Genomic DNA, 21,801 nt, shown 5'->3' on the forward strand with positions numbered 1-21,801 from the left:
AAAAAAAAAAAAAAAAAAAAAAGGAAATCTTATTCTTCTGGAAATCCTTAACAGAGACAAAAACAAGTTAAACTAGAAAGCCCTTATTCCTAAACTCTGCAGAACATGGGGAGGGCAGTAGCTTCAAAGAAACCACTTTTACAAGCTTGTTGGTCAATGAGAGGGAGAATTAACAAAATAAGGAAATAATTAACTAAATACATGAGCTGAAAGAAGTACAAGCAATAAATTCAAAAGTATTAATACACATATTAAATCATTATCCTTCAAAGTTAGCATTCTATGAAGATGAAACTCACAATCCACACCTCAGTCACCTCAATTTAGAGTTGTCTGCAGTTTGCAACACCGCCTTCCCTACATTCACAGTTCTCTTTATAGGCACAAGTAGTAAAAACTTAAGTAATTAAATTAAAACTGAGGCAGTGAAACAATCTAACGGCTGCTTAGTTGGTTGTGAGTGTGAAGTCAAAGGTTAATTTTATAACAGCATACAGAGAAAGTATAGAGCCAGCTATCCTCAGAGACACTTACGATCTGGACATCCTGTTGTGAAAAAAGTTTAAAAGAATTATAATTCCATCAAAGAATGGATTTTATACAATGGGAATAACTTTAAAAAAAAAAGAGAAAGCACTAGAGAAAATGTTCATAAAAACTTTTAAATTTGAAAAGTGCTTTTTCTTACTATTTCTATTCACCGAGTAACGCTTCAGATACTGAGTCATTATGCCAAGTAGAGCTATACAAAGTCTTTGAATTTTTAAGGGAACTGGGAAGAAAAAAATGCAGCTCAGTCTACATCCACATAAGCAAGATGGTCCAGTTATCAATTCAGTTTTGAAATCAATTTAGTAATCAGTATAAACCTGGATGTGAATGTTTCTTACGGTCAGAGAAGCTTATATTTAATTAGCTGGAACTGATTACTAATGGAATATGACTAAAATAAAAATGCATATCATGTCTAGCAGTGATTTGTCCAAACCGGTTAAATATTATTTCAGTAGTTAAACTGTTGCAAATTTCTCATATCAAGCCCTGAATGGTTTGTCAATTGCTATTTCATACATCCATAACCACTATGAAGCTCTGTTCCGTTCTAGCTCTGTGTGTTGAAGTGGTGCATTTCAGATATTGAAGTGTTAACATTGCTTGCACTTTGTTTGCTTAAAGTTTAGGCCACCAAACCACACAAAGTTAGGGAAGAAGCGATCCAAAAGTTAGTCTGTTTTCCCAGTAACTAAAGAAACAAATATAGGTTCCCTATTTAATAAGCATACTGCCTGCAAGAGTGAAATTAATTTCCCAAACAGGCACAAAACCCCTGTAGAAAACTGCAGAGAATAGCTTAACCTCACATTGTGGAAAATAGTTCAATCAAACCTTTTTTGTTATTGTTATTAGAAACATATGTACCTATGACAAATGTTTTTCTGCAGATGGCTCATCTTGGATGAGAAATTCACAAGTTTGTACTTTGCTCCTAGGTAGTTAGCTAATACGTATTACTGTGAACAAGTAGGTTTCCCTGCTCTCTTGAGTATCTTCTATTGCTCTGTGCTGAGAATTGAAATCCAGATTTAAAAATCATTCAGTTAGTAGTGAAAGATTTGCCATCTAATGGTCTTGAGGGCAAGTGTTCAAGATATCAAAGAAAGGAAGCTCCGAGTCAGTTTAAGTTTCAACAGGTCATGAGGAGCAACAGTGCTAGTGTGGCCAATGAACAAACAACGAACTTGACACCCATAAATCCATGGGCCCCGATGGGAGGGAGCTGGCGGATGTCATTGCTAAGCCACTCTCCATCATCTTTGAAAGGTCATGGAGAACAGGAGAGGTGCCTGAAGACTGGAAGAAAGCCAATGTCACCCCAGTCTTCAAAAAGGGCAAGAAGGAGGACCCAGGGAACTACAGGCCAGTCAGCCTCACCTCCATCCCTGCAAAGGTGATGGAGCAGCTCATCCTGGAGGCCATCTCCAAGCATGTGGAGGAAAAGAAGGTGATCAGGAGTAGACAGCATGGCTTCACCAAGGGGAAATCATGCCTAACCAATCTGATAGCCTTCTATGATGGAATGCCTGGCTGGGTAGATGAGGGGAGAGCAGTGGATATTGTCTGCCTTGACTTCAGCAAGGCTTTTGACACTGTCTCCCATAACATCCTCATAGGGAAGCTCAGGAAGTGTGGGTTAGATGAGTGGACAAGGAGGTGGATTGAGAACTGGCTGAATGGCAGAGCTCAGAGGGTTGTGATCAGCGGTGCAGAGTCTAGTTGGAGGCCTGTAGCTAGCGGTGTCCCCCAGGGGTCAGTACTGGGTCCAGTCTTATTCAACTTCTTCATCAATGACCTGGATGAAGACACAGAGTGCACCCTCAGCAAGTTTGCCAACGATACAAAACTGAGAGGAGTGGCGGATACACCAGAGGGCTGTGCTGCCATTCAGAGAGACCTGGAGAGGTGGGCGGAGAGGAACCTCATGAAGTTCAGCAAAGGCAAGTGCAGGGTCCTGCACCTGGGGAGGAATAACCCCATGCACCAGGACAGGTTGGGGGTTGACCTGCTGGAAAGCAGCTCTGCCGAGAAGGACCTGGGAGTGCTGGTGGACACCAAGTTAAGCATGAGGCAGCAATGTGCCCTTATGGCCAAGAAGGCCAATGGCATCCTGGGGTGCATGAGGAAGAGTGTTGCCAGCAGGTCGAGGGAGGTGATTCTCCCCCTCTACTCAGCCCTGGTGAGGCCACAGCTGGAGTACTGTGTCCAGTTCTGGGCTCCCCAGTACAAGAGGGATGTGGCACTACTGGAGCAAGTCCAGCGAAGGGCTATAAAGATGATTGGGGACTGGAGCATCTCTCTTATGAGGAAAGGCTGAGAGAGCTGGGCCTGTTTAGCTTGGAGAAGAGAAGGCTGAGAAGAGATCTTATCAACGTGTACAAGTATCTGAAGGGAGGGTGTCGAGAGGATGGGACCAGACTCTTTTCAGTGGTGCCAAGCGACAGGACGCGAGGCAACGGGCACAAACTGAAACACAGACACTTCCATCTGAACATGAGGAAAAACTTTTTCACTGTGAGGGTGACAGAGCACTGGAACAGGTTGCCCAGAGAGGTTGCGGAGTCTCCTTCTCTGGAGATATTCAAAACCCGATTGGATGCGATCCTGTGCAACGTGCTCTAGGTGACCCTGCTTGAGCAGGGGGGTTGGACTAGATGATCTCCAGAGGTCCCTTCCAACCTCAGCCATTCTGTGATTCTGTAATGATCAAAGAAGGAAGAGCACCCAGGGCAACACAGCTTCTCTGGACGGCTCAAACCCCAGTGAAAGCTCTCTAAAATGGTGCAGTTTCTGCATAAAGGCCCCAACTCACCAGCAGGTCTAAAGCACCAATGATGGCCATTTACCCTCATAAATATAGTTTGGGGGAGGTAATTTGAAAAAAAAAAAAAAAAGTACACTACCATTCACCAAGCCCTGTTTCTTGCTAAATGACTGTAGAACAAAAATCTAATCATACTGTGTAGTTTTGTTTTCTGGAATGGAGTTCCTCTGTGACACATTCTTCTATCTGATTTAAAGAAAAACAATAATACAAAAAAGCTTCATAGATATTTCTTGGTCCTCTCTCATTTTCCTCCTGCAACTGGTTACTGTAAAGGCTACAGAGTTTTGGTGAATGACTGATGTATACAGCTGCCAGGTCTAAAAAACCTCCTGAGTCACAGCACAAGGATTCCTCCATTCACTAGCTATGAGACTGAATTTACAGACAAACAATACATTAAATTCTTCATAATTTCAGGTTTCCAAATAAACAGCTGCAGTATTTGCCATAATAATATTGCAAAACTTCATATATGAAAGGACAATCTTTGCTTGGCCCAAGCCACCATATACATCTTTAGAAAACTATGTAGCTTCTCTTAGAGTTTTATGCTGCCCAACTCAATGGCACCTTCAGGGATCAGCTGATAAACACACAGAATATGCCCTGTTTGGCCATGGCTGAATTCATATTCTTATTCCCAGGTGTGTTTTTAATTTCTTGTGTATGAACACAAAAATACTACAGCAGAAAGTAAAGACTAAAGAGGCTTTACAGTTGCTGACATTTTACTTTCCCCTGGAGAACGTGGAAAAAAGGCATGAACCAGAGATAATCAAAGGACAGTAAGATGCAAGAAGCTAAAGGCATCAAGTTTCAAAAAAGCAATTTACAGGGTGAGGAAAATCAGTTTGACTAAATTTTTTTTTTAAACATACTTGGTGATTAAACAGAAAAACTAACAAAATTAGGTCTGATAAACATCAGCTTATTCACTGCAAATTCCATTAATTTTTTCAGTATCATCAGGAAACTTTGTTTCCATTTCTGGCATCTTACCTCTCACCCACAACTGCAAGGAGATGAACTTTAATTCTTCAGCTACATCCTGTTCCTGTGTTATTATGTTCTCCCACCATCTTTCAGAAATCTGATTGCTTCCTTCATGGATATCTTTCCTTTTAAGTTTTAGGTGTATTTAAGTCTCTTCCTGGGTGAGACGTTTACAATAATTCATTATACCTTCCTCATGCAGTAAAATGCTTTTCCTTTATATCCTAACATACAATTAAATACATCATCCATTTTTATTAGTTTTTAAACTTTAAGAAGAAAATATTGTTCTACTTCTACTGTTTCTGGTATGTAGAACTGTTCTTAACTGATTTATTTTAGAAATACATATATATGGAAAGGTACCTAGCATACCTTGAGTATGAGATGTTCATTACATAAGATGAGTGAAAAAGGTTAAGAACAAAGTAGAAATTACAGAAGACTGTATGTGGTAGTTTTAGTTTGTGTTCCAATCAGAATCCTGCATATGATACCAAACCCCCCCCCCCAACCCTCAAATTATTTAAACAAGTAATCAATAACTTACATCTGTCTTACTTAGACAGACCTCACCCATTCCCGTAGCGTTTCTAATGGCACCATGTTTTGTGGTCCTAGATACTGAAGTTAAAATACAGTACTCTAGCACAATCAAAATATTTCCTTCTCAATCATGCAGACTTCCTTGACTTCATCCAACTCAGCAACACAATTTTTCCGATGCTTTATACAGTATGATTAGACCCCTAAACTGACTCTAAATGGGATAAGGCAGGAGACAGGAATAAGCTACATCACACCATCCACTCACAACGCAAATAGTGTCTGCACAATATAAATGTGCTAGACTGCGTCAATGCTGAACTTTTACACAGAATTTCCCACATCATCATCAGCAAAAGCAGTCACGGAGCAATAGTTTTGACAAGGTGCTGATATTTTACAGCCTCATCATCTAATCCTATTCAGAGCAAGTGCAGACATGACAAAGAGCTAATGAGCTTCTGTGTGCAAACCACTCCATTCACCACTACTGCTAGCACAGGCACACAGCAACTGAAAGGTCAGCCAAACGTTCTAGTTACATCTATTATCATCACTCTACACTATTCTAGTGAAGAGGCCCCAAAAGAAATATGGGCTTAAATTCCATGTTTTGTCTTATGCTATCTTTACAGCTATCAGCTGTAAAGACAACACCACACCTACACTTGCTCCTAGCAGAATCTGATGGCCTAGTTGTAAAAACATCAACATGCAGCTTGAACTATCACTCTTAAGAGTGTTTTCACTCTAGTTGCCCTATAGAGAATAGCTATCAGTTCAGAAGTCTTACAGTTTTCTCACACGCCCGCCAATCCTTCACGATTAGCAGACAAAAAGATTGAGTAAGGCTTCAAACAGCTGGAGATTTGATTTAACAAATCATGTTAAAAAGGTATTCCATTCATTTCCATGCAATGCCCACGTATGGTGCAACCCTATCTTAATTCACTGCTTTTACTCATACCTCTGCATTACACAAGTGTTACATGCATATGCAGTGTTGTTACATGTATGCAGAGTGGATTTAGGTGATACTTAGAATATTTCCACAAATTCTAACACTTTACAGAGCATACACTTCCATGTCTTTAAGGCTCATACAGGTCTTTGCTGTTTCCTATTGATATTTTACCATAATATTTTATTAGAGTTAAATATACATATAATATAAATAGAAAATCCTGAAAAGTTTCTTCCCTCTGCTTCATTAATTCACACAATCTTTTGCAGCCCTTTTCTTCCACGGTGTCTCACAAGAATTTTAAAGAAACAGTACACATTTCCTCACAGGATATATAAGGTATACACTGCAAAGTGGGGCAAAGGAGCAGGAATTCTATATTACAAATAGTAAAGCTTTAAAAATATCAACAAAGCAGAACGTTCTAACACAACAAATGAAGAGCCCTACATTAAAAAAAGACTTCATTATTTCAGTATCTCTTTGTTTGCTTGTTTAACCATCCCCTGGGACAATCTGTACTGTTAAGAAATGTGTAGAAAACAGTCATCAGTTTTTGTTGTTGTTCAATTAGTGCTATACTCAGTGTTTGAGCTCATGCAAGTGTCCTTTGGGGAAATGTCCTGCGTGCCATTAGCACTATTCTTAATGAGGGAAAGCATGAAACTCCTTTAGTGCTCTGCCAGAATTGTTTTATCTTCAAGTCAAAAGAACAACTGTTTGGAGTAACCCCAAAAAAAGCATTTAACAATTACAAGTGGCAAACAATATTCCCAAGCATTATACTCATAGCACTGTTCTATTTATAGACTAACAGTTATTATACTGAATAAAATATGTATTAGGCAGCTTTATTATGCAGCCACAGTCATGACTCCTCAATTAAGTCTGCTTAGATGGTTTCCATTATAAGTCCAGTTTTGATCCCTTTTATTCTTCCTGGGAGAGGTAGGGTGGGGAACAGGAGGATGTCTCATGTTTGGTTTCAAGACAAAAGAGAATATTTTTAGGAAGTTCGAGGCTGATTGGACATGCTGCTTTTGAGATATAGGACATAGATGTCTCTTTAGTTTTTTTTAACTGCAACTTTTTTGTTCATCAAGTTTTTTTTTAACTTGTTCTCCAGAATTTTTTAAAAATATAAATCAGAATTGAGAACTAGGTTAATGGAAGGTCAAGACTTACAACTCTGGAAAATATATAAAGGGAAAAGATCTAGCATTCTTCGTAGCTACACTAATTTTCAAAAAGGCATGCAAGCTATTTCACTGTGAAAAAGCAAAGCAACAATTAAGAACTCCAGACTTAAAAACACAAATCCAAAAGCAACATTTTAAACCCTGTCATGATTTTTTCCTCCCAACTAAAAGTCTTTTTTTCTACCAACACTATTTATATGAAAAGTTATCTAACTGCCCCTTCACTCTTTATGCCTGTAGGTTTTCTATCTCAGTTTCATAATCCTGACAGCAAGAATCTCTACATCTTTGCCACCTCCTTGAGCCCAGCTTCAGCATGGTCAAGACCTGCAAGTCTCAAAGCCTGCACGTCCCTTTTTGTCATCCCTAAGGCTAACTGGAGAGTGGAACATTCAGTGAACAAGGTGAGAGTAAAGCTTAGGAAAAAATTTGCATTTTGTACTTACCATGCACATGAGCTCATTTAGAGCAGGTCTGAAAGCATTGCCTGTCTTCTCAGTAATAAATGCATATATTTGAACGCAATCCCTTACAGAAAATGCATGATGGACACTAGCTGGCACAAACTCCCCTCAGAAGCACATCATGTAGAAGAGCCAGAACTAAAGCAGACACTGTGGATGGTCTACAGAAATGGAACAAAGGCCACTGTATTTCAGCTGGATTTTATATCCAGTCTTCTTAATGAGGCAAGAGTTACCTAATTACGGAAACAACTGGGAGATCTCAGGGCCAGGCAGTATGTTGCAATTGAGGAGACTACAGACTTGCCACTGACTCATGAGAAAGTAAAGGAAAAAAGGTAAAAGCACAGCCATTACCCATTTGTTACTCCAAGAAATCCCACTCCAATCAATGCAACTTACAGTCGCTCTAGAAATGCAATTGAGGCTGCATATTTCTATCTTTTGTATCAGTCCACAAAACTACAGAGTTCAGGCATTTGTTTGAAAGACTGCACACCTGATCAACAGGAAGGATGGGGAGTGGACTCTACTTCTGCTCCCCCTTATGATTCAATGCACTGACACCTCTTTGCCTTCCTTTCTTTTTGCCTAGAGAAGTCAATAAGATTCAGGCTCTTGAGAAAATTCTTCAGTTCTGTGACAATCTCCCTCTGCTCTAAATCACGTTCAAGTGGTGGGGATGTGCCTTGCAGCTGTGGAGGCACTGAGTCATCATCCAAGGGCAGCAGGCCTCTAACTTCCTCTAACAGAAGTCCATAGTAATTTGGCCTGCTCTACAATAGACAAATATATCTTAATCATTTTATGAGACAGGTTTAAAACACTGGGGAAAAGTTTTAGAAATATTGAATTTTTTCTGAAAGTGTATTTTCAGTTGCTTTGTAAACAGTTTATCCAGCTCCATTCTGATATTTATAAGGATCTTTATGCAAATCAGAAATTGATTATAAAAAGAATCAGTGTAGCTGTGTATTAATGTTTACCGAGTAAGCAAAGCAAACCTGAACAGAGAAAATTTTTTTCATTAGTTTCTTTAGTTACAGGTTGCTACTGCTAACTTAAGTTTACATACGTTTTATGTAAAAGCCTGACTTCAAGTTGGCAAGGATGTATTTTTTTAAAAACTAAAACTAGTAATTTATTTACTAAGAGGAGAAAATCTGGAGGTAGCGTCAAGTTTGCTCATTTGCTTTATAGGACATGGGTACATACAGAAGTTATCACGGGATTATGGAGTTTCCATATGTCTGCTATGTAGGCATACACAGTTATGCGTGAGATAAATGCAAGCTAATTCGAGGTAACCTCCCCTTCAATGAAAGAGGTAGGTACACCACTTTGAATTTACTCATGGCGAACCACATACCAAGAAAAGACAGACAGACAATTCTTGCAAAGCAGCTGATGCATGGTAGCTCATTACCCAGCAACAATTTTACTCAGGTGTCAAGGCCAACAGCTTCTACCACAAGGTCTCACAAAGACCCATAAACTTCTACTACACCTCAAAAGCTGTCGTTATATAGATAACAAAGAACGATATGTGGAGCCACATGGGATTACAGGTCTCATAAGTTATTCTGACAAGGTTTACAAGTCTCAGTGAAGCTTTTAAATTTTGCTCATAGTGGTTACCAGTTCAAACACCTATACGCTGAATGCAAGGAGTCGCAGCTTTTATAAGCAGTACTTAACAGGAGAATCCAAACAGATTTTCAGCAAGAACAAGATATATTTGGACCAGCATCATTCACAGTCTGAGGGAATTTACCTTGCAGTAGCGTCAGAGTTTTGAACTGTCTTGTTTTACTTTTCCTTGCCTCATTACAGTACTGAGTTAAAATGGCAGCAAAATGCAAACTGATTCTAACTGGCTTTTCTGAGAGTAAATATGCATATGTAATTTGAATAAACAAATACATCACAGGTAAAAGGACTGTGTAACTGAATTAGCCATTGAAGACTGCAGCATGGCAAGCTCCTTCCAGTTCAGAAGCGTCAAACTTACCTTTCACTTAAGAATTGTGTTACTCTTATACAAGCTTAAGTTCACAGACATAAGAATATGTTAACCTGTTGCACTGTATGTTTTGTAAATTACATCTCTTTATAGATATATCTGCTGCTAGTTTGCAAAACAATCCTAAGGATATTTTTAAACAATTCAATCATTCAGGGCAAATCTTCAGCTCTCCTCAACTGAAGAGAAGTCTTGCCTGAACAAGGAAAGACATACAGGATTTCAATACATTTAAAACAAGATTTGATAAATGTGAGACACTTTATACTTTGACCAAGATAATTTGACCAAGATGTTAAAGAAGCAGATGCAGATTTTACTCAAATGTCACCACAAACAAGGCCTAACATAGAAGGAGATGTGATTGAAACAGATTTACACTGTGATTTAATGCTTGAACACTATGAGAGAGAAGCACATTGCGAGTCTTCAGAAGAAAGAGAACACTAATCCAAGGATTTTAATTTGGGAACTTGAACAATTCACAATAGGATAATTTCACAATTTAGTCACTCCCACTCTCCTAACAGAAATTATAACCCTTCAGCTGGGGTAAATGGATATCTTGCACATACCCCTCTCAGTCAAAGATGACTGCCTAGCACATTTGTGAAAACTACTACCAATTTCAGTTTAGGTCAGGCTCCAAACTGCCCCAGGTGCAGGATCCCATTCAAATCCCTGTCTAGCCGCAATGCTGAAAAGACTGTGGAGCCATAGTCTGTCCTGTACCAGTGCTGACTTTGACAACAAAGATGAATGTAAGTCCTGATTTAGCTGTAGGCATGTGAAAAATTTAGACCTGCTGCATGAAGGTGAACCACTGCTAGGTAAAGAAACATATTTTAGTCCAAAATAGCATACTTTTCCTATTTTGGCATAATTTACCTGGAGATATAGCTCTGTGGAACTGATACATGTCTTCTCCCATCAGTTCTTGTGCAACCTGCTTAATCTTCCGTCTGACAGCATCTAACTTGGCTTCAGATTCATTTAATATTTCTTCACCATTGGGAGCACTGCAATCATAAAACAGAAATTGAAATAGCTGCCTTCAGAATATAAGCAAATAGTTAAAAGATACTACACATTTTCTCTTTTACTAACCAATACATATTCAATTACATCAGGAAAAAATTAAGAACATATTGGAATAAGAAAGTTTGATTAGCTTTCATTGATACCTATTGTAGATTCTGAAGCACTTCCCTCTTGCTATGAAGATAATCAACCACACAGTTTTGGCAGCGTGGTTCTTTCTCCAGACTATAATCTTAACTGTTACTTAAGAGCAATGAGAAACACGCACAAAGGCTTCAAAAAAGTATTCTAGAAAACAGGCAGTATTTGCAGAAGTCTAACTTCTAAAAAAAATTTAATATTTTGCAATACATTATAGAGCACACATGATCTACTTCACATGTGATTTTTTTAGAAAGTAATTGTGGACTGTGCTATTAAGGAACAGCTGAAATATCTCACCCACATCCACAATATATATGTGGCATTTAAACTTTAGTTTATCTAATATCCTTTGAACTCCCCCCTCCCAAATAATCTGCTGGCCATATTAGGTTTACAATATATTTTGGGACTACTCATAGATTGGTCTTGAAAAAGCATTTAAAAGCAAAGAGATTCTGAAAGTAAAGCCACAATAGTGGCTGAAAGAAAAGGAGAGGGAAGTAGGAACACAGCATGGAAAGCTCCCATTCTCAGGAAAATGGGAATTTTCTTACAAAACAGGAATCTAAAATTCAGAGTAAAGGATTTTTTTTTTTTTGCTGCTGCTCTTTCCTCTACCAGTTCCCAGCATATCTAGCCCCTGTAGAGGGAGCAGCTATTCACAATCAAGGCTGTGGTGGTTACTGAAATTACCACAATACTTCTTTTCATAACAAGACAAAGTTAAAAAGAGGGCAACTTCCTACCCCCTATTTATAAATGTATTCATATAGTTACTAACATAGCAGAACTGCATGGGTAGGTAGCAAAAAGTAGTTGGGGGGGGGGAACAAGGGGAGTTGCTACAGCTGTTACATGTAAGACTGTATCTGAAATATAAAGTAACATTTGTACAAGAGGCTCTGGAAAGCTTCAAATTTTCCTGTTATTCTTCCATTTCATATGCCACTTCTGATAATTGCTTGAAAGCTCATGAGGGGACAGAACACATGGAAACTTTGCACAAAAGCCTCTTAGGTTGCAGAACCCAGGTCCCCTCCCTTTTGCATTGATGAGCTAAGGTGGGACTACAAAAACCAAAATGGGGAAGCAACTGCAAAAGCAACTAACTTGAAGGAAGGGTGTATGTTCACCTCTTCCCGCTCTTCTCTTCCAGCGTGCTGGAAGCTGGAGAGCTCTCTTCCCCTGCTATATTCTCCTGCTCTGATCCTCTTTGATACTTCAATAAAGACAACTAAGAAACTTCAGCTAGCATCTTTTAATTCTCTAACTGGAGTGTGCATTCATTAGCTCACAACCACCCTAAAGGATGCTTATGAAAGTTAATCGAGTCCCTCTTAAGAGAACATTGCAGCTGTTCTTCACAAATACAGAGAACACTGCAAGGCAGCTTCTAGATGAGCATAGAAGTCTTCATAAACAGCATAACTTACCTGGTAAACCTGTGGAGCAGAAATATCGTTCTTTTGCTTTCAATAGTTATATCACGACTGAGCTTCACAAGCCGTTCATATTTATCATGTCTGGTGTCAAGCTCCAGTTGAAACGCTGCAGAGTCAATGATAGCAGTAACAAGCATGGTTATCATGCGCATACAGTGCAGAAGAGCAGAGAGCCTGTGTTACAGTAACTGCTGCTGGCCCTCACCCCACTGGCCTTTCCCTTGGGGTGCCTTTTTCCCAGAGTGGGTGAGGCAGCTTCTCCTGCATGGGGCACAGTGGCCAAGGTCGCCACCACCTACCATCTGCCAGCACTGCTGAGCAGCACCACAGCCCACGCTCTAAGCACATTTCACGCTGAGCAAAGACACGAAATCATCTCTGAACAGAGCATGATGAGCCATACAGTGTAACTATGTGCCAAGCAGAGCACTCACAAGCATGCAGGGACCTTTATGTGATTTCAGCTCTTTGAATACAACTTGCTCAAGGACCACTGAAAAACTGTACAACACACCAACCTCCATCTTCAGGCAACTATGCATCTTTGAATCATCAGTCCTGAACAGCAAAAAAGCTGTTAATTTATCAAGTGCATTTATTACTACTTTTGCTTAATAAATCAGGTTTAAATACACATCAACCCTGACAAAGTTTTAAGGCAGCCTAAACACTCATAAAATATTTGTTTTAACTAATAAAATCAGTTCTGCAATACTGTTGTTCGCAAAGCTAACTTCAACTTTCACACAAATGCAGGAAGAAATAAATCCACACACAAAACTCCACAATTATTAGTAAAGAAGATTAACCATTCTCTAAAAATAAAAAAACAACAATAACAAGAAAAATAAGCATTTGACTAAGGCAAGCACATTTGCTGTTGAAAATACACAGATTAGTAAAAAGAATAGTTGTATTTCATAGAAAAGCTAGACTGGATCAAAAGTCAAGTGATTTTAATACTCCATAAGAATTAAAGTACAAAAGCAAGATGAGATCAATCATTTGAAAGAACACTTCCAACTTACTGATGTAAGTTCTTTCTGCCTAACTAAAATGAACAAATAGAAAAGTGAGGAAGTGTAATTGGTTATCACAGTGAAGATATTATGAATGCTTCACAGATAACAATAACATTTTTAGATCATGATTTCTCTAAATAAACTGTTAACAGATACTCATAGAATTGTAATTTATGTCCCGCATATCAGTCCTCTGAAGTATAAAAGCGTATGTGCCCATCTAGTTTCAAATTTCTTCTCAGAGAAAGGTGGTTTATCCCATCACTAAATACATCATTCCTAGCAAATTCTATACTGCACGTTTTTATAATCTAGTTTTTCAAATTCTTACTTACATTTAAAAGACATCATCAAAGCTGATGATGGATTAACATTCTCTTTTTCCTCTCTTCTTTGGCCATGTGGAAAATTGTCATGCTTTCGTTTTCTGAACCCACCTGATCCTAGTAATAAAAGAAAATAAAGAAAGAAAGCACACACAAAAAAAGTATACGTAAAATCTAACCAATTTCGGCACAGCATGAGCAGCATTGCAAGGCTCTCTTCAGAGCATTTCCAATTCTATCCATATTTTACAGGGTACAATAAGATAACTGCATGAACTTAACTGTAAAGGTTACTGTATGAGACATCACTAACTGACATCATCTTGTCATTAGCAAGGCACCTGCTCCACCACTTTTCCAGTGAAAGTTAGAAAAACCGCTACTGATCTCAATAGATGAGTATGATAGGACCCCATGCCCTTTTTTTTAAGGCCTTCATGACCCATTAAGTTTCCTGTCTGTAAGGGAATGGTTGCATCCCACTCGGATGGCAAAGCAAGGGGACTTGCAGTTAAGGCCTAATCATGGAACTTCTTGTGCGAGCAAGGGCCTACAGGATTAGTCCATGGCTTTTCTTAGAAATTATTTTAAATGTTCAGCATGACAGGAGTCATATTAATGTAAAAGTACTGAAAGCATTTCATTACTGTGATTATTTATGTTATGGGGCTTCAGTAATCAGAAAAGAACTGAAGGGATAATTTAAGTAGACTATCATTAAAAACTATTCAAGGTAATCTTCGGCGGTTTGGCATCTCTAGGTCCTTACACTCTGCCCATTCATCAGTTTCTTCTCTTCTCACTTTGACAAAGCTGTTCTCTACAACTGGGCTTATATGTTTCTTCCTTAGTCTCCATTTTCAAACCCTTATTAAAAAAAAAAAGAATCTCTTTTGGATTGTGTTTTACTACTGACTTATACTTTGTGCTGTTTCTTCCTTTTGTCCTTCCTTCATCTAAGACTGACTCATTCAGTCATTCATATCTCAACTGTTCCTCCCTCTCACTACCTCCCTTTTGTGACAGCTTTAAGTTCTGTGCTCCTGGCAGTGGCCAAAATTTACCAAAACCTTACCTACAAGCATACCTTTTTGGTATGCATGGAGTTCTATTAATTTCCTTAGAAGAAAAAGGAAAGGAAGCCACTTAGAAATTACAGAAGAACACTAGATTTTAAGATGTTTCCATTTAATTGTTTATTATTATCAAACCAAAACCAGAAGTGGGTGTAGTTACATTCTAAAAGAGGAAAGTGAAAATCATTTTTTCCTTCTCTTCTGTAAAGACACAAGTTCAAGGTTTTGTTTTTCCTGTAGCAGTTGAAAACATTACAAACACAACCTTCAAAATGCTACAGAGAATTAAACTCTCTGCAGTTTTCCAAATATTGGATACGTCATAATGAGCTACAGGAAAAAAAAAAAACAGGCCTGCTGGGGGTGGAAGAAGGGAGAAAAAGGGAGAAAAATGGAGGGACAGAGAGAGAGAAAAAAGAGGTTCTACTACACAACCAACAACCTGACTATCAGAAAACCACAGACTGCATTAATAGCAACTTAATTTTTAAAAAAAAGTTTCCTAGCCAAAGAGCCTGTTTCCTGGCTAAAAGGGAGGTCTGTGAGATTTCCTGGACCAATACATCACACAGGCAGCAAAGCGAGTATGGTTAGCTACTGCTACAAGCCCTTTAAAGGCCTAATAATTCATTTTTTTGCTATAACAACTGTTTTTATCTGCAAAGATGAAGATTTCTACACTATATCCATAGATACATCTGTAACACCCAAACACAGAGACAACAATACCTGCAAAAAAAGTACAAGACTACAATTTGACAACACAGTTGAAGGGGCCAAGTAGTTCACTGCGGAGGGTCCCACCTCCGCCCCGCTTCGGGCGGCTCCAGCCCCTCACTCCTTTCCTCATGGAACTCGTTTCCTGCTGGCTCAGGGAGCTGCACCGGCCCCGCGCAACGCCAGCGCTGGCCAAGGGGCGGCGGCGGCGGCGAGACCCTGCCGCGCCGCGCCGCGCCGCACCGCACCGCACCGGCCAGCCCCGGCGCCAGGCGCCGCCCGCACCCCTGCGCGCCACAGCGGCTCCCCGCTCCGCCGCCACGGCCGGGCCCAGGAGCACAGCGAGGGAGGCGCGGGCCGCCGCCGCCGGTACCTTCTTTGCTGCTCATGTCGGTGCCGCCGCCGAGCCAGGCCGCGTGTCCCCGGCAACCCGCTTCCGCTCCGCGCGCCGCCAGGCCCCCGCCGTGACGCCCGCCCCCCTGCTGCTGCCCCGCCCCTACAGCGCCACGGACGGGCGCCCCGCACGGGTGCCTGACAGAAAGGCGCCACCTCGGCGACGCCCGCCGGCACTGCGACCACGGCGAGGGCGGCGCGGTGCAGAGCTGTGGCGGCGCGGAGGGTGATATCTGCCCTTGCTCCCCGCGAAATCGGAGTAGCGCCCGGAGCTGGGCCGCGCTTTCGAGCAGGCGCCTCTTGGGGCAGCTACGCTGAGGCTCCGCCGTGGGGCCTCGCGCGCCTGTGGCATGCTGGGAAATGTAGTCCTTCGGGCTGGGCTGCCACGTGAGAGCGGGGGGGAGCGGCCCTGCCCTCCTTTCCCGGGTCCCGCGCGGCAGCGTTAGGGGGCGGCAGGCGGGGCTGACGGGATTCCGCCGCCCAGTAAACCAGCAAAGACGGCAAACCCCAAATCTAGGAGGTTTTGCGTCACACTGTCAGCGACTTCAACCCGCCGTGGCCACGGCGCCTTGCCCCGAGCGGCGTTGCTGCTTTGCCTGGGGGGCTTCCAGGAGACAAGGGTGTTACACGGCACCTCCCTTTCACTGCCCGAATATCGCACTGCTGCTGCGCTTGGGAGCACGCGGTTGAAGAAAGCGCTGAGAGTGCCTGCCCCGCAGCAGGTCGGGGCCCCTCCGGGCCCACCGCCCCGCAGACCAGTCTCCAGGCCCCCGCGCCTGAGCAGCTCCCTCCCAGACCCCCGCCCGGAGGAGGAAGGGTCGTGTTGGGCTGGGCACTTCCCGTGGCAAAAGTCCCAGGAAACACAGGAGCGTGGCGCAAAACGAGACTCGAGCTAGCTGATGACCCCCGAGGAAACCAGGGAGGTAGCACCCACCCCTGGGACGCTGGGAACCAAGGCAGGGCTGTGGGGAGACCCAAGAGCTGAGCCCCTTCTCCCAGGAGGAAGTACCCTCGCTGGATGTGGGCGTTGGTCTTCCACACCCCGCGTCTGAGCTGCTCCCTTCCTTCTCAGGCCCTCTCCCCGCCTCTCTCTCGCCTCCCCTCTCCTTGCTGCCTTGGCATCCCGCAGCCATGCTAAGGAGCTGCCTCCCCGCCAGGTGAGCTGGACTGAAGCATGGAGCACTGCATTGCTCCTCTTAACGCCCAGCTGGGAGAGGCTACGCAGCTTCCAGCAAGAGGGGTAGATCAGGTAAAGGAGGCCAGAGAGGAGGGCGACTGACAGTGAGACAGGAGCTGGAAACTGGAGACCTTCACTGTACAACAAAAGATCTGATAGCACAGCCACCTGAGATGTGGGAAAGAAATCTGATATGCAGCACATGTAGCTGTTGACACAGGGGAAAGCAATGGCCACAGCAGAATAGAGATCCAGGACTTGAAGGCCAGGAGAAGACGGTGTGGGGGGACTGTGAAACTGTTGCCTGTATCTCATGATCACTGAACTGTCCCTAAGGGGTGACACTGAAATTGTTGTTCTGATCTTACTTGGTACAAGTCCCTGTGCCTGGGTTATTTGCAGCCTATATTTTGCCAGACTCAGTAAAAACAGTGTTTTCTCTGCTAGGGAACTAGTGTTCATGGGAGACATATGGGATTGAGCCTATGGCACGGGATGCACATGGTAAATGCCCCCCTGCACAGAGGGTACTAGATGACACTTCAGTTCCTACAGTGATAGGCTACAGAGAGTCTGCTTGCACCACTGAATTATTCCTGTCTGGGTTTCCTACACATGCATCCTGATGCATCCCATACCAAGTTTAAAGAAGGGATGCGTGTTGCAAATCCCCAAACTAAAAGGTTAAATTAGTGTGCTGCTTGCAAGTCATCAGCCTTGTTGCTTTTTCAGTTAGATTTCGTTTCTTGCTCACAGCGGTTGCCTGTTTTAGTATCTGGATTCCCAAGGAAACGAAGCCCATATGAGCACAAAGGTGGAGTGCTCACTGCCTTTGTGTGTGGGTGTGCGGGTGTGTGTCTGTCCTTCCTCCCCACCCTTAATAATTTTTTAATCTGTTGGTCAATTGGTCAATCTGATTTGACAGAGGGAAAGAGCCTCTAGGAGTGATTATAAACATCCTGACTATGGGAAAAGTTTTGGGTGGAACTTGCACCTTATTAGAAACCAGAGAATCCCAGCCACGAGATGCAAATGCTGCAGAGTCCAACCTTCAGCAGAGCTCAACTTTCAGGATCTCTCACAAAGTAGGGAAACCAACCCTGGCTCAGGCCTTTATGTTTAACAAATAAAAAATGTAGCTATTAGCAAACTTGAATACCAGGAGAATCTGTCAACAGATTCAGCAGGACGACACATTACAAAATTAGAAGGACAGTAAATTACCTAATTCAGATAGTACAAGAGAAAGCTTTGACATCACACTTTAAACAGTCTTTAGGCAGCAAAGCAGGACCTGCCAAAACCTAATGTTTCCAAGTATCTAGAACAAATGATTCTGTCATGCAGTGTTCAAAATTATTCAGAAACATAGTATAAAACTCTCTCCAATTTCCTAATCTAAGAAAACAGATGTTAATCACATTTAAAAAACAGAGTACAAAGAGGATCCCGGCAGAACTTCCTCAGGCCTGATCTGCATATTGAGTTATGCAACAGTTTTGATTGCTGCGCTACCAGCTGCAGAGGAGCTCTCTGCATTCTACATAGCAACAATGAGAATGTGAAATAATTTGTGTCCGTGTTATCGCTGCACTCATTTAAGCACAACCTTTTGTTTTGGAAGATATACAAAGTTGCTTCTGGAAACAAATACTTTCTCTCCCTTTTTTTTTGTTTTTTACTGTGATATTTCCCTGTTCTCTGCAGCTATTCAGACAGAAAACAGAATAGTTTTGGTTATGTTGACGTTGCAGGAGAGTGAAAGAAAGCCAGCGTTCAAATGTTGCTCAACAGTGGAGAATTTTCAGCCGGACATGAGCAGTGGAGGTTTGATCTTCCACTGATCTCTGTTAGACTCAGTGACACTCTATATGTGCCCAGAGATACCTGACAGCTTGCTTGACATCACTGAGATGTTTTCATGAATAAGAAATGCTTTTCTGAGACAATACCTTTAAATGTTGTAGTGTTACACCACTTTGGCAACAGGTTTATTTTTGCAATATCTTCTCCTTTCTTCTATCTGATATTTTTACCTTTCCCCCTCCCTTTCTAGTTCTGTTTCCTTTATGCCTGAAGAGAATGACATCTACACATACCACTATATGTGAAGGAAGAATAGCAACATTTGGGGGGAATAAATGGTAACAGAAAGGAGGTGTTTAGGGTCGGGCAAAACAAACAAACAAACAAACCAACAACAAACAAACAGGGTTTTCTCAGAGACTTAAGGTCACCTTGAGATACTGCATATGGGTTGCATATGGCTGTGCTCCAGAACCTAGGACAAGGTCAGTAACTCAGCTTTCATACGGAAAAGAATGTTTTTTAAGGCTCATGGTTGTGAGAAAGGAGCATGAGTAGGTGGACCAAATATCATCTGTGCCTTTCTGAGTGGGCAAACCAACTGAAAACAACAGCTGTAGGAGGCAGGAACTTCTTCATTCATTTTATTTCCGAGTTCTGCTGCTCTGGCCAAGGACCTCCATTAATAACACTCCCATATGATGTCCATAAGTGAGGCCTTTGCTCTGATGCGGTAGTGTCAGCAGAGACCACCTTGAAATGATGCTCAGGGAAGTGGAGAATGAATCTTTCCTTCTCTGGAAAAGCCTGAATCTGATAGCAACTCAGCTAGATACTGTGTAAGAGCAGACACAGCCAAATAGGAGTGGTGACAGGTCCAACGCAAGGACCACACTCATGAAGCTATTTCAACACCTACAGCTTCAAGTAAGGGAGCTGTACAGAGGTAGGGCCTAAGTGCTTTGGCAGAGCTATGAAACCACCCTGTCTTTATGTACTCAGTCTTTTTAATGTAGCTCTTTGGAAGGTGTTTAAAATCCAGCGTTCCAAGTTTACCTGCAGAGGTCACGATCCTCTCTTTATGGACACTGAATGGCTCTATAGCTTTAGTAAGAAATGCTATCTTTGTGATGCCCTCCTGTGTTTAAACAACCAGCCTGGGAATGTCTGTTAAAGTCACTGTGAAAGCAGTAACCCTACAGATAATTAGAGATGGAAGTATCTCTGCGTATCCCTTTGTTTTCTTTTTATCTTATGGCACTGCGTACTCTCAGAGCAAGGTTGTGAGGTTGCCTTGGAGATGGAGGGCTTAAGCATAAGGCTGTCTCTCATACTGAAATGTTCACATTAAGCAGTATAACTGTGAATGCTTTCAACAAACGACTGAGTGAAGTGACAAAAAGCTTACGAAACTGTCACAGGGGAGTTGCATAAACTGGGGTCAGATGTTCAATTTGAGACTGTTACATGACCGAGGAGTTTTGCAGCTGGTTGACGAAAGGAAATGGGAGATCAGCTGGTCTCTACTTGTTATAACAACAACCTGTTATGTTTCTCAGGCAACAAGATGCCCATAGTCTTTTGGCAGTCATGAATCAAGAGGATAATTTCCTCTTTTCCTGGAATAAGGTTTGAAAACTACAAATGTTTTTCAGTCCATTGAATCTGGGACTTCTCTTAGAAGTGGCAAGATCCTGTCAAGTGTTATTACACTATGGTGCAGCCTTTGAGTGGGTTGGCACAGAGATTTTGGGAATGCACCGTAGATTTAGCTGACCTGTAAATGAGTAAGTGTGAAAGAGAAGGACAGAAGGAACCTACCAGTTTGCTGCAACATCCAGCTGAAGGAAAAACAAAACCCCACAACTGTGCATTGCCTTTTTTCCTAATGTTTAGTTTATATCTTCCAAGGGAAAACTGGCAAGTGACAGGCTATGAATAATGTACCCATGGGGAAAGTTTGTTTCTGAACATGAACAGTTAGTGCCTGGCTTACGTCTGGGTGGGTGTGCTGGCTATTTCATAAAGATTTCATTTTACTGAGGCAACCACATGAAAGAATTGCTGTGGAGGAATTCAAGGTGAGAATATCTTTATTCTGCATCCACATCAACACCAACACCCTTCATGTAGTAAAACTGAAGTGCAGAGACTAACCTTTCTCCTCCATCTCTACCATGCCCCTCTCTGTGCCTGGATCCCCATGCAAATTATATCTAATATGATACCATCCTTTACATTTCTTGCTGCCTCAGTTAGGCAGGGGAACTGTCAACTTGATGAAACTCTGGGCTTTTCTATCATCGTGGCAGAACACAGAGAAGGTACAGGCTTGAGCTAAGGTTTGGTGTAATTTAGGAAAAGGTGCTGATGGCATAAGAGCTGCAAACACAAACAAAAAAGAAAAATACTTGCCTTTAGCTATGGGAGTCACAAAACTGAGGTGACTTAAGCCAGGGAGCCTGAAGGTGCAGTCCTCTTCAGAAACAGATCAATCAAATCGCATAACAGCATAATTTGCATAATTTTTAAACATATTGAGGTCTCTGATCTGAACCTTAGCAATCTTGATGAGTTTCAGACACTCTTCAGTACCTATGGTCTTCAGTACCCCCTGGTTAAGCAGTGCCAGATACATATTCTCCTTCATCCTCTTAGTCCTTCTTAATGCCACAGGTTTGGGGGAATGACTGTTAGCAAAAGAGTTAATCTGAAGCATCTGCAGTTAACCGTCTGTATAAAGGAGTCTCAGAATGATGTTGGTATCTACATCTGAGAGAGGCAGAATACTACATTATATATGGAAAATACTCATTCGTGCCAATGTAAATCAGGAATAATTCTGTTTAAATTGGATACGATTGAGATGACTATCAAGTCTTGAGAATTCCTGGTGTACAGAATATTTTATGCTGCGGTATAGGTAGGGCCAAAAAAACACAGCAAGACTCAGATAGTTATAACACAGAAACGCTTTCCTAACAATTCCCACCAAAAAGTTCTGTTAAAAAGCAGTTAAGGTTGCTTCAGGGCAAAACACACCCACACAAGAAATGACAGGTTAGGGGAACCTTCTTCCCATAAGT

The 21,801-nt window shown here is 41.8% G+C and overlaps 1 protein-coding gene across 2 annotated transcripts in view; it reads right to left on the minus strand.

The window, feature by feature from the left end:
* TSNAX (translin associated factor X) overlaps positions 1-15,791 on the minus strand; it is a 23,149-nt gene extending 7,358 nt beyond the window's left edge. Inside the window, exons 1-4 of one of the 2 annotated variants that reach the window (XM_026073401.1) lie at positions 15,713-15,791; positions 13,556-13,663; positions 12,190-12,304; positions 10,460-10,590 (exon numbers count right to left, since the gene is read on the minus strand). In XM_026073401.1, coding sequence (XP_025929186.1) covers positions 10,460-10,590; positions 12,190-12,304; positions 13,556-13,663; positions 15,713-15,728 — 370 coding nt within the window. In that variant the 5' untranslated portion in view covers positions 15,729-15,791. Of the gene's footprint in view, positions 1-10,459; positions 10,591-12,189; positions 12,305-13,555; positions 13,664-15,351; positions 15,501-15,712 lie in introns of those variants that run through there. The other variant, XM_026073402.1, reaches the window with a different exon arrangement.
* Between the last annotated feature and the right edge of the window lie 6,010 nt (positions 15,792-21,801).

The sequence above is a fragment of the Apteryx rowi genome, unplaced genomic scaffold, assembly GCF_003343035.1.
Source record: "Apteryx rowi isolate R43461 unplaced genomic scaffold, aptRow1 scaffold_368, whole genome shotgun sequence".
NCBI lineage: Eukaryota > Metazoa > Chordata > Aves > Apterygiformes > Apterygidae > Apteryx > Apteryx rowi.